Source organism: Caenorhabditis elegans, chromosome X, assembly GCF_000002985.6.
Source record: "Caenorhabditis elegans chromosome X".
NCBI classification, from domain to species: domain Eukaryota; kingdom Metazoa; phylum Nematoda; class Chromadorea; order Rhabditida; family Rhabditidae; genus Caenorhabditis; species Caenorhabditis elegans.
Window position 1 is genome coordinate 17,171,176 of NC_003284.9, and position 13,405 is coordinate 17,184,580.

At 34.0% G+C, this 13,405-nt stretch overlaps 2 protein-coding genes and 1 non-coding gene across 3 annotated transcripts; 1 reads left to right on the forward strand and 2 right to left on the reverse strand.

The window, feature by feature from the left end:
- Positions 1-2,757: 2,757 nt before the first annotated feature.
- On the reverse strand, positions 2,758-2,871 carry B0302.7. Its single transcript, NR_072936.1, has one exon. It is a non-coding gene; the product is annotated as an Unclassified non-coding RNA B0302.7 (non-coding RNA).
- Positions 2,872-5,314: 2,443 nt separating this feature from the next.
- On the reverse strand, positions 5,315-5,602 carry B0302.4 (uncharacterized protein; the record flags this gene model as incomplete). Its single annotated transcript, NM_001392917.1, has 2 exons — positions 5,315-5,482; positions 5,552-5,602. The coding sequence occupies 2 exons, from the start codon at positions 5,600-5,602 to the stop codon at positions 5,438-5,440; spliced, it is 96 nt and encodes a 31-aa protein (NP_001379565.1). The 3' UTR covers positions 5,315-5,437.
- A 1,761-nt stretch (positions 5,603-7,363) lies between these two features.
- Positions 7,364-7,817, forward strand: B0302.2 (uncharacterized protein; the record flags this gene model as incomplete). Its single annotated transcript, NM_078381.4, has 2 exons — positions 7,364-7,698; positions 7,744-7,817. Exons 1-2 carry the CDS (start codon positions 7,671-7,673, stop codon positions 7,815-7,817), a joined length of 102 nt encoding a protein of 33 aa, NP_510782.2. The 5' UTR covers positions 7,364-7,670.
- Positions 7,818-13,405: the final 5,588 nt, after the last annotated feature.

Consider the following 13,405-nt stretch of genomic DNA (forward strand, 5'->3'; position numbering starts at 1 on the left):
TGTTTTTGCGTCCCCATCCTTCTTTTCACAGTCAATCAATGCGAGGACTTACCCCTCGATTTCAATTCATTCAAAGGTTTATATTTGTTTGGTTGTACCTCGGAATCATGAAACACTTGTGGCTATTGAGTGAATGAAAGAACAGGGAAAACGGACGAGATTGAACTTTTTCCCTTTTAAGTAAAGTGTAATATTGTATGTATCTTAGAAGTAAAAGTTATAGTGTAAATTGAGAATAAAAAGTATTTGTAAACCGTGGTTTATAATAAAACCAAAAATTTAAGGAACAGTGTTGTAAAAAAAAGATTTCCCCGTTAACTTGTAGGCAAATTGTAGATTTTAACGGATGATTAACGGTTTTGATATTTTTATATTGCACTCAAAATGCCTTCTATTGAACAAATTTCGTAATTAAAATTTTCAAATCAATTTTGAAAATTTTTTCAAAACATGTTTTGAAAAAATTCGCTTTTTTGAAATTCCAAAAAATCAATTGAAATGCATGTCTACATGAAAACTTGGCACATAGGTTCTGGAAAATACTTCAATTGTTTTCTACTATAACTTTTGTTTTATTTTCTGTTTTAAAAATACTTCCGAAAACACTTTAGAAAATGCTCTTTTTTATGTTCGAAAGTACAAAGTAAAATTTAGAATAAAGGAAGTAGAACATTTAGTTTTTTTTTTCTAAAAATGTTTTATAGCAAATAATAAAGTGTATTTGTTTTATTGGTTAGCCATTAAAAGTTTATGTTTTCCAAGCAAAGCTAATTTAAAATTTCAAGAACAAAGTTGCAGTATAAGCAGACGAAACACGTTTTTACTGTAAAGCTGTTGACGAGGAACTATTTATTTTGATTTGTTTTGAAACAATAACGTAACGACAGTGGCAGGAAATTAACATACTTTGTATCGTATTTATGAATATGTATTAGCATTTTGAATAACAGCTGAAATTACAAAAATCGCAACATTGAGATTCACAATTTGGGTAGAGAGGAATATAGCGAGGTAAGTTTGGAAGCGAATTGCAAAAAAAATTGAAAAAAATGAATCAGAAAAAGTTTCAAAACTTTGTGGTTCAGGAAACAATTGAAATAAGCAGAAAATAAGTAGTTTAGGAAACAACTCAATTTTGTTTGTATAGTAAATTTATTGGGTAAAGATTCAAAATTGCATTTTAAAAAAAAGTACACTAATATCGTTCTAAATTTTTTTTTATTAGTTGTACCTAACAATAGGTTCACTTTGTTCAATTAATTTTATATTTCTCATTGAGCCCACAGCTATCTTTTGGTTTAAGGCATTATTCATTTAAAACCTTTAATTAAAAATTATAAAAACAATCCGTAAGATATCTAACAGGATGGTTTCTTCATTGCAATTACAGAACAACTACTTTTTTGGAATACAGGAATAAGTACACACTTTTGTTTGTAGTATGTGGTCAACGTGCATGTCGCGACATCCACCTTCATGATTTTAAAATTGTCATCGTTTTGCAAAAAGTCAAGAAGATTTGAAGGATTCAAGTACTACTGAATATGTATGATTCACTTCAACTTTGAAACTGATCTAAATGTTTCGATCAAATGACAATTTTTGAATCAAAACTTAAAAAACTGGGAATCAGAATCAGGCAATTTTCAAACGGTTTAATACATGCCTGTGTCAGATTGCGCCTACTTATGATTGGTTATAGGCCTGCCCTGCGCCTGCGTGTATACATGTCTGCATATAAGCCAGACAATATACCTAATTGCCTATCCCCTCTGCCTGCCTGTATGCCTGTACTCATGTGCTAGTTCTTTCAATTTAGCCTACGCTTCCAAAATGCCGTGTCAACATAATGACTAAATTTCTAAGTGCCTACTTATTTCTCTAACGCCTGCCTGACCGTGCGCCTGTTCAGTGTATATGCCTGCCTGAAAAACCTGTATGCAAACCTTTTTAAAATATGTCTACTGCCGTCCTCTCTAGGTGCCTGCCAAGTACCTGCCTGTTACCTTTCTGCCTATGTATGTGCCTGTCTAATACATGCATATTTTTGTGCCTACCTACGGACAGTCTGCTCGATGCTTTCTTTAAAAAACTAAAAAAGAAACAACCTCTTCAGATTTGAAAGCGGATCTCAAAACTAATTCAAAAATTGCACATAATATTTTTCGACAAAAAACTAATTCAATAAACTTGTAAAAAAATACAGAACCCTATTAACCTACGAAGACCAACTATGGTTCACATTTTCTCAAACATACTGAGCACATACGTACACAGAGACTCAAGGAAATTGGATAGCGTCGCGTTCACACTCTCCAATAGAACAGTACTGTATAACTTTTCAAAAATGAAAAGAGAAACTGGCGAAAAAAATTGCAAAACGTCTCACAATGTTTGACCAACACGTTGCCGGGATATGTATGGTCTTCGGTTCAAATTTGATTTCTGTTTCTGTTTCGTCTGACCTTTTGATACGCTCAAGTACATCATTTCAAGTTTCCTTCATTTTTTTATATTGCAAAGATGTATGCGAGAAATATAAAAGACGCGGAACTTAACAAGACCTAATAGACATAATTTTCGGTAACAATTTTGAACTACGTTGTTGGAGAAAAGTGTCTAGGGCAGACGAACAGTTGCAAAGAAAGGGGGAGGAAAATCCTCGAGTTGTATTGTATTTCTCAGCTTTTGTCGATCCAATGTTCCGCTAAAAAGTACCCAGGTGTTTACCGACAGACATCTCACAGCTTTTTACCACTTTTCTACCATGTCACCACCAGCGGCTCGTATTTGCACGAAGTCCCCATGTAGATAATAATGTGATTGTTTGGTTGATCGCTTAGAAGATGTTTGAAATTTAGCGTGAGAAAAAGAAACGAAACGGAAACAAGATCAGATTTTTTTTTACTCCGTTAAAGAAAGAATGAGCAAAAGATGAAAACACAGAACACATGAAGTTAGGAAATTTGTGGGATTTAAAAAAATGAATGTTTTTTCTGTATACTGAATTAATTGATCTCAACCCAACTCGGCTAATTTTGAATTGAAGACTGACAATTTTTGCGTAGAAGTTTCAAAACTTTAAAAAATTTCAGAATCTCGAACAAGTCTGCCACATTGATGTAGCCAGGTACAACCTACTGCTACAGTAGTCTTGGTAATGCTTCAAAAAGTAATGCCCTCGATCGATGTCGGTTGCATATTTAGCAGAATATCATTAAAAGTATCGTCAGTGGAGACTCAATTTATTTGTAAATACACTAATATTGGGTTAAAAAAGAGTAAGTTTCATAATAAAACACTATAAGCATTTTCATTTCTTTAAAAATGTTCACTCAGTTTAGGAAATTTACCAAATTAGCGAATTTGGCAGGTGAACATTTCAGAAATATCAATAAAATATGCATATTTGGGGTTGTGGAATAATTTATAAAACTTCATAAAAATGAGCAAACGTTTTATATTCGACAATTCTAACTTTATGACTTCAAGAAGACTTGAGGCTAAATTGAAAGTGTGTTTTTTTAGAAGAGTGTCATCAAAACTCAAGAAATTAATTTTTTTTATTTCAAACCGAAAAAATTTCATTGGAAGCAATTGAAACAAGTGAACTTGGACAAGCTTGCAAAAGTATCCGGTGACTGAAAATATGATGCTGTGACGAGGCACGGGGTAGAATGAAAACGAAAACACTGGAAAAATCCAAGAAGAGGGTGGATGGAAAAGTTTGCGGTAGACGATGGTTTTTGGAGCTCTGTTTGAAATATGAGAAAAGTGGAGGGAGAGTTTAAGGGGATCCCCCGCGTGCTACACAGTATGGCAGAATTAGGGAACTACGGACTTTTGAACATTTTTTTTCTTTCAGCCTTTATCACAATTCATCACGAAAGATGACAAATCGGAATTTTCAGAGTTATAATACAAATGTAAAATATTGAATAGCCAGATAAGAAAGGCAAGAAAACAACAAAAAGCTTTATGACGACAAAAACATCAATGCCCAAAGACTTTCAGAGAGTGTTCCTTATGAGTCAAGTCATTTTTAATTAGTGTCAAAAAGTCTGCTGTATTTCAGTCAAATGATGCGGCACTCGGAATGGTTGAAACACATGTCGAAAATTGAGAAGATGACGGATATGTAACTTAATAGTGACCTAGAGAAATGAAATGTGCTTGCAAGGTGTCTAGGAAAAATTGTGCAAAAGTTTAGAGTATTTTACAAGTGGTCATGTCGTCATTAGTTCAGTATGTATAAAAAACCATAAAATTAGAGTTCCTTGTAAGACTCAAGAAATAAGAAATTTGACGGATACTTAATCAAGAAACTCATCCATTACCTTGATTTCAAGCATAGTCTTAAAGTAGTGGAAGTTCTATACTATCAGAACAATATAAGAATTTTCAAACATGAATACAAAATATATTGGAACAATCGTAGAACCACAATTTGAGAAAAAATTCAAAATGTTAGCGTACCGACAATGGGCAAACTTTCATGAACTCGACGTGAACTTAATCAAACAAGTGTACGATCTTAAGTGGCCGGCAGTCTGTGATGGTTACCGACAAGTGATGGATCATTGGTATCCTGAGTCAAAAGAAGAAGATTTGTCACTTTTGTAGTGATAACGTTCTGTTTTTTTGTTCAGTTTTTGAGCAATAAAGTTTTAGGGTTATTTACGAATATTGATTTTGTTTTTAGTTTCTCAGTTTTAATTTTTACACCGATATTTTTGGCATGCTAATCAAAAAAGTTAATATTAAAATCCAAAAACCGCGGAAAACCCACCAGCAGGCTCAACTTCTAATTTACTAGCAAAAACAAGCTAAGCCCCTGGTGTTTTTCAGAGCTTGAATAGATGTGCGTTCATAGAAATGTTGAAAATAGCTGAAATTGATGAATGGGTTTGAGAAAGGAGATGTGAACAAAGTTCCGTTTAGTAGTTTTCATGAAAAATATCACGAAAGCAAAAAAAGTGACGTGTAATTATCCTGACACATGATGCAACATTCTAAAGAATATATTCAATTTGTAGTGCTTTACGTGATAAATATTATTATGAAGCGCGCCGGAATTTTGAAACATTTTCATTTCTTACTACCCACAACAGTAAAAATTCTGTCATCACCGAAGACACAGTTTCAAGCAAAAACCTGGGAAAAATGTGAACATTTTTTAACCAACATTAAAAGGTCTGTTGTCACCGGACAGAAATTTGTACTAAAATGTACTTTCCGATTTTTGTTTAAAAACATTTAATTGTACTAAAATTACATAAAACTTACTCACTAAAAGTTAATCTATTTGTCGCCTAGTTGGCGCGGATCACAGGTTTCCTGATTTTTTCCGTCCTTAACTTGACTGGAGCATGACAACTTCTCCTGATACGTTGTGTGTGCTGATTTTCTGCGCATTGGCGGGCGCCCTTGTCGTTGTTTACAGCAAAATAGTCTGCCATCGATTTTTCTTGCTCCAGTAGAACTGAAATTTTAATATAGTTAGTATATATTTTGAAATAATTACACTCGAGTAAGCAGCCATGAAACGTACCCAATGGTCTAGACCCGGACGAGTAGCCTTGAAAAAAGATCCATGATTCATTCTGGTTTGAAGAACTGTTTTTTCTCAAAATCCTCGTCGTCCTTCCAACCAAATAAAGTTGTGATAGAAAGTTTGGAAACGTTGTTAGAGTAATCAAACTTATTCATTTTGATCTGACGAATTCAAATTTAACGGTCATGGTTTTATGAGCTGTCCCTGAAAAAATAAAAAATAATCAATTAGGAAAAAATAATTCTTAGAAATATGAAGTAAGGAAAATTTTAGTACATTGAAAGAATAAAACCTATAAAACAAAAAAAAACGGGCACTACTAAGTATTTTAAAATTGAGTAATAAAATGAACTTGCACGCTAGAGTCTCTTTCATTCCTGTTTGGCAGTCCTTGTGGTATACGAAAAATTTGTGGAAAGACCAATATCGTTTCGATTCACTAACGCTTGCAAAACTGCAAGGCACAAACACAAATACATAATAGCAAAACAGTGGGAATAAACGCGCTATAGCGTTGAGGCGATGATGAGCAAAGAGCGGATAGTAACGCAGCCGCAGAGTGTCCCAGTTAAAGAGTCGCCGGCATATACATTATGACTGGGACTGCATTAAAACTGTATGTGACGTAATGCAGCCGCAGAGTGTCCTAGTTGAAGAGTCGCCGACATATACATTCTGACTGTGCCTGCATTAGAAGTGTATGTGACGTAATTGCAGCCGCAGAGTGTCCCAGCTGAGAGTGTATCCTAATATAATAATGTAACCTCTTTTCTCATAATCGATTTAACACTAAAACAAATTTATTCCCACTGTATATTATTATTTATTTTTGATGTGTCTTGTAGTTTTGCGAAAGTGAATCAAAAAGCTTTTGGTATTTCCTCAATTTTTTTGTATAACAAAGAAAAACAAACTGGATTGAAGTTTATATTATTACTCAGTTTTAAAATTGCAGTGTCCGTTTGTTCAGTTGGGTTGTTTTATTGGTTTTAATCTTTCAATGTATTAGCTTTTTCCTTCTAGTTAAGAATTATTGTTTTCTTAATCTTCGTTGTCTATATTGTTAATCTTCTTTTTTTTAGGGACAGCTCATAGAAGCGTGACCGTTAAATTCGAACTCGTCAGATCGAAATCAGTGAGTTTGAGTACTCCAACTATCGATGTTTGCAAATTTTCTACTACAGCTTGATTTGATTTGAAGGAAAACTTCAAGATCGAGAATTTTTGAGAGGATTATTTTTTTCAAACCAGAATGTAGCATGGCCCTTTATTCGGGTTTAGATCATCAGGCAAGTTTCACATCTTATTTGGGGTATACTTTTTAAAATAAAAATTTTCATAATACCAGATAAATTTCAATAAATCTTACCTAAAAAGAAATTCAGCTTAATTAAATTCACATTTTACAGGGATTGACTTCTAACACAGATGACCTCCTTTTACCTGCTTAAAAAACAGCGCGTTCCCGGAGAAATTGGCGACACACACACAATATCAAGGACTCAAGAAATCCTAAAAGTCCCGCTTGAGTTTGAGTTGAGATACAAATCTAGAGCTGCCAGTGGAGATATGAACGCATGAGATATATTTGGAATCCACAAACCACTGTTTGAAGCGAGCCCTGAAGCGTTTGGAAGCGATACATTTGAAGATTTCCATGATAAGCAGACAAGTAGAATTTCATTTTTAAAGTAATATGTATAAGGTACCATGTGTAACTTTTGAATTTATTGAATATTTTATTTGTGTACCAGGAAATTGGTTTTTAACTCATTACCATCAATGCAGTTCTCAAACGTACAAAACCTAGGCATATTCAAAGCACATTATTCCGACTGTATTTTTGGTCCCACTTCATTCGCCCTACCTGCTACAGCTACTAGTTAGTGCTGAAAAAAGAAAATTTGTTTTTTTTTCAGATTCTCAAATTGTTCTATCCGAAAAAATGTTCGACACTTGCGGCAGTTCAATTCCTGGAAAAAATATTTGATTTTGAGAGAAGTGTAGATTTGTGAAAACGTTACCCGATGGAACTGGAACGAATTAAATTAACCGAAATAATAAGAATACGTATCCAGAGAAATGTACGTATCGTCAAAATTGGAACGATTCTCCAATGCAACCTGGTACGGGATTATCCTTCGGTAAGTTATCAATATATTGGTACATGTTCCAATTGTTGTTTTCAGATATTTCACAAATTTTGAAGCAAGGATCTGATCCAAAGCAGAAGTTGCCGGAACGACAAGCCATTGTATTATAGATGTTTCGGAATTATATGATTTTGAGCTCACATTCCTTTTTGAGTGTTTCTTCAAACCAGAATAAAGCATGTGAGTGAATTTCCAATTAAATCAGTCTAAACTAGATTGTCGGGTACGTTCCCTGGCTGCTTGCCCAGATTTAGACCATCGGCCGAGCTTTATTGATACTTTGTCGGGTTTAGATCATCGGCCGAGCTTCATTGATACTTTGTCAGGTTTAGACCATCGGCCGAGCTTTATTGATACTTTGTCGGATTTAGACCATCGGCCGAGCTTCATTGATACTTTGTCGGGTTTAGATCATCGGTCGAGCTTCATTGATACTTTGTCGGGTTTAGACCATCGGCCGAGCTTCATTGATACTTTGTCGGATTCAGACCATTGGCCGAGCTTCATTGGTACTTTGTCGGGTTTAGATCATCGGCCGAGCTTCATTGATACTTTGTCGGGTTTAAACCATCGGCCGAGCTTCATTGATACTTTGCCGGGTTTAGACCATCGGCCGAGCTTCATTGATACTTTGTCGGGTTTAGACCATCGGCCGAGCTTCATTGATACTTTGTCGGGTTTAGACCATCGGCCGAGCTTCATTGATACTTTGTCGGGTTTAGATCATCGCTCGAGCTTCATTGATACTTTGTCGGATTTAGACCATTGGCCGAGCTTCATTGATACTTTGTCGGGTTTAGACCATCGGCCGAGCTTCATTGATACTTTGTCGGGTTTAGACCATCGGCCGAGCTTCATTGATACTTTGTCGGGTTTAGACCATCGGCCGAGCTTCATTGATACTTTGTCGGGTTTAGATCATCGCTCGAGCTTCATTGATACTTTGTCGGATTTAGACCATTGGCCGAGCTTCATTGATACTTTGTCGGGTTTAGACCATCGGCCGAGCTTCATTGATACTTTGTCGGGTTTAGACCATCGGCCGAGCTTCATTGATACTTTGTCGGGTTTAGACCATCGGCCGAGCTTCATTGATACTTTGTTGGGTTTAGACCATCGGCCGAGCTTCATTGATGTGCAAGCCATCTGGTACGTTGCAAAATGTTCTAATTATATTAAAATTTCAATTCTACTGGAGCAAGAAAAAATCGATGGAAGACTATTTGGCTGAAAGGAGCAACAAGCACCTTCAGCAATAAGCAGGAAATAAGCACACACAACGTATCAGACGTTTTTACAACCAAGTTAGGAACAAAAAAATCGGGGAACCTGTGATCTGCGCCAACTAGACGACAGATATATTCACTTAGTAGGTAAGATTTTTTTTTGAGTTTTGAAAAAAAAAAATATTGCAAAACACCTTGAAAATGAAGAGACAAGGGCATTGTTCCACGCCCTGTAGCGTAAAGAAAGATTTTCATAGCATAAATTTTTTTGTTGATTGCACAACCAAAAAGGATGTATTGTTGTGTAGTGCAACATACGATGCTTCTAAAATCGTTTCGAATAGAGAAAGTTTGAATGTTTTTGATAAGAAGTAATGTACTTGTAGTTCTCATTGTGATTACAGAGAAAACTATAGTATAATTTTGTTTCTAGTTCGAAGTTTGGTAGGATTTATGTATCAAGACAAAATTTCAAAAAAAAACAACTGAAGTTTTTCTTCAAAGAACCACGTGGGGGTGGCCAAACGAGACTCCCAATTCCGCTTGACAGTTTGCAGTGTGAATTCAGTTTGAATTGACGTTTTCTAGGTTTTTACTCGGAAAGTTGGATTTTTCTCAAATTGTAAACTTTATGAAAAGATAAATATAATATTATCCAAACAATACACGGTTATTGGTAGTAAAATTTTGATAAACTCCTGCAAAGTTTATGAAATTAGTTCACACATATCGGCTTTCCCATCTGATCTTTAAAAAAAGTCCATTCCGGAGCGATTATTACTCTTTGTATTTTGAATTAAACATCACTGATCAAATTTAAAAACATATTTCCGTTTTGTTTTCCAGAGTTTTTTTCTTTTCTGTCTTGATGTTCTCATGATTTCTCATTTTCTCCCGTCATATGTCATTTCATCAACACATGTTCCGATCCTCCTTGTGTTTTTTTGAAAATTCTCAAGTTCTGCTTTTGCGTTCCATGACGATGATATCAGCAAAACGTGTTGACAAAATAAAAGATTGTTCTCAACACATTCAAATGTCTAGTGTTCTTCACAAGTTTATTCTATTTCAATTCGGCTTGAAACATTAAGCATTGGAAAAAAATATAAAAAATTATAATTTTTGTTGTAGATTTCTGTGCCCGATTTAAAATTATTATAGTAATCTAAACTGAATATGAGAATCTAAGGAATCAACTGCGGTATTTTTGTAAAGACAAGTACTAAGAAAAACCTTCCTAATAATTGTATCGCCTTCCCTGCGCTTATTTCAATAAGACTACACCTCTGTTCTCTGCGGCACCAACACTCTCTCTCTCTCTCTCTCTTCACTTGTCGCTTATTTGAAAGGGGAAGGGGCAAAGCGTATTCTCAGAAAAGTTTTGATTTTGAAAAAGAAAAAAACAAGTAAATGGGAAATAATAATAATTTAAAACTAAACAAAGAAAGATAATATAATTATGTTTATATCCAGCAAAATAAAATTACCGTTCAAAAAAGATACAGTTGTGACTTTGCGACAAATGTTTTTTTTTTGTATGAATTTCAGTTTGACATCTAAATATCTTTCAGATATAACATTATTTGATAAAGACTTTTGAACATTATGTGAAGAACATAAACGATTTTGATATAATCTCTCCGGTAACAATTTCAAATTGAAACCACATGCACAACGCTCATGGAAACCTCATGGTCCCTTCGTTGCTGAGTCTCTCACTCTCCCACACTCTCTCGCTTTGTGACACCTGTATTGATTATCCCACGACAATCCAGCGAGCCATCGTCCTCGTTCGTTTATTCAAGTGCGCATCCGATTGTTCTCTTCCGTTTTCTTTTTGAATTTTATGTATTATTCCTTTCGCGCTGCTGCTGCTGTTGTTGCTGTGCTTTTTATTCGCTTCTCACTTGACATACATCGTTTGCTTGAGGTTTTATTGTCAGATTATCTCAAGTTGCTGAAGTTTGAATAGAAAATCAAAGAAAAATGCAAGGTCGTGGCGTGCTTTGTTTGAGATTTGGAACATTTTTCTGCATTTTTCATAGGAATTTTCGGTTTAGTTGCAAGAGCAACTGTGCAAACTCTATAATTCAACTGATGTCATCTTTTAAATTATTTTCGAAAATAGTTTTGTTCGAAATTAAATCAATGTTCAGTTTTGACTAAAAGCTTATACCTTTGCACTCTTCCCTCATTTTTTGTTGTTACTGGCGAATAATATTTTCATTTGAATAGGCACTTACCAGTTTGATTTATGAGTTTCACTTTTTTTGAAGCCCTCAAGTCTAGTATGCATTGTTTTTTAACTTGTGTTAAAAAGGTGCTTTGCCGTTTAACCTCTAAAAATTGAGAAATTAATTTTTTCATCTGTAGGAAAGTTTATGAAGTCAAAACAGAGTTCAGTTCAATTAAATTAAAAATTCGAATAATCACCAATTTTAGACATCAAACAGCTAAAAAAAACTTACAAAAAACATACGATCTTCAGTGTGTTGACGTTTTTACAAAATTTAGACATCTCTTTTTTTTCAAATTCACAAACCAGTGAAAATTCTTATAATATTTAGAAGCTTAAGTTTTAATTTGTGTCAATTTTTATTGGAAAAAAAAACTCGTCGCATATGTTTTCTTTGTCAAGCCAAACAGCTGGTTAAACAAAACAAAACAAAAAGTCCGTCTGCTCTTTTCTTCCGCAACTGATAATGTCATGATCGGCATTCTTTTCTAAAGCAAACAAAGAGATTCAAATTTTTTTGCGATTTTTTTTAGTTCGGCTTGGTAGAAAAAACAAAGAAAAGTTTTATAAACACTGAAACTTTTTGCGCATAAAAATCGAATATCGAAATTAGCAAAAAAAAAACACAAGAGAATAGTTTATGAACTGTGTTTTGACACACGAAAAACTTGAAATGTTGAAATTTTTCCAAATTTCGTGTCCTCAAATCTATGTGCCCTATATACATTAGGTAAGGTGAATAAGTTGCTCAGTTGCGCACAGAGATTTTTCCGTTTTAAACATTTTGAAGTTTTTCAAAGTTAAAATAAGCCAAGTTACCAAATGGAATATTGATCCGGTGCTCATTAAAGTCAGATGCAGAATTAAAAATTATGTGTATTTTATAATAGCTGAGCATCATTGCAAAATTCTAAAATCTTCTAACTCTGTTCTCTTGGAGTTCCCAAAAAAAAAATATAAATAAAACTAATTTTTCCTACAAAACCAGATAAAAAAAGTTTTCCGAAAGTAATGGGGTTATTCATGTAATTTTGCAAAATTTATTTTAATACATTAATGACGTCACAACTGTATTAAAATACATGGTTTTATGTAATTTAATACAGTCGTAACGTCATTTTTGTACACTTTTAATTTTCTGACACTACTTGAATAACCCCATAACAGAAATTATACACTGAATAGGGCAGAAAATACTTTTGTAAAAATTTAGATCAATTTTTAAAATTGTTAAAAGAACAAGCATTGCACTAACATTTTTTATCTTTGTATATTAGCTATACCCTAAAATGTTTTTAATTTGAAAAAAAAAACTGAAGCGTAATTTTTTTGTATTTTAGAAAGGAATAGCATAAAAATAATTACTTCTTGCGTGGTTAACATTATGGAATTGCAAAAATTCTAGGGTACAGCTAATTCACATGTACCACATTTTTGAACCACATTTTTTAAAAGTATATCAAAAATCCGGAAATAAATATTGTTGATTCAATCTTAATAGTCAGATTATTTAATATCAAAGCTGGATTTGTCAAGTTTCTAACTGCAGTAGTCATTCTACAATGAGTAAGCAAACTGTCCAAAAACACAAAACATTGTGAATTTCCTTTAGAAATAGAAATTCTGGTCTTTCAATTTCTTCAATTTCATCCATCAATTTCTATAAATTTGCATCAAACTCAAATTTTTTAAACATTTGTTTTTGCAAGAAATGTTTTGATAAACATCCCGTTGTGTTTTCCCCAAACATTTTTCTTGCTCAATCGCATATTTTAGTTCTAAACACTTCACAAACTTGTTTATTACCTTTATTAACACAAGAATTTCGAAACTACGTATTAGACATATAGGTGACAATCATCATTCTTAATGTCAGTGAATCACGTTCCAGTTCATTCTCTTATCTCGCTTTCGCTTCTTCTTCTTTCTCGCCCCGCTTTTTGTAACTGTTGTAAAAAAGTCTCATTGAAAATGAAACGACTTCTTAAGTTTTTCCTTCTTACTTTCAAATTTTCTTATTCGTCCTCCTCTTAAATAAAGAAGAAAAAACCAGATCCAATTGGCTGACTGGATTCTGAGGGTGTCTGCCTATACACACATAGAACACCCTCCACAAAATTACCTCCTTCTCCTCCTCTTCCTCATCTTTCTCTCTCACTCTTTCCCTGTGTGAGTTCTTCTAATTCTCTGCCCCCCGCATCCAGTATGTAGTGTCGAACCGTCTGCGTCTCTCGCA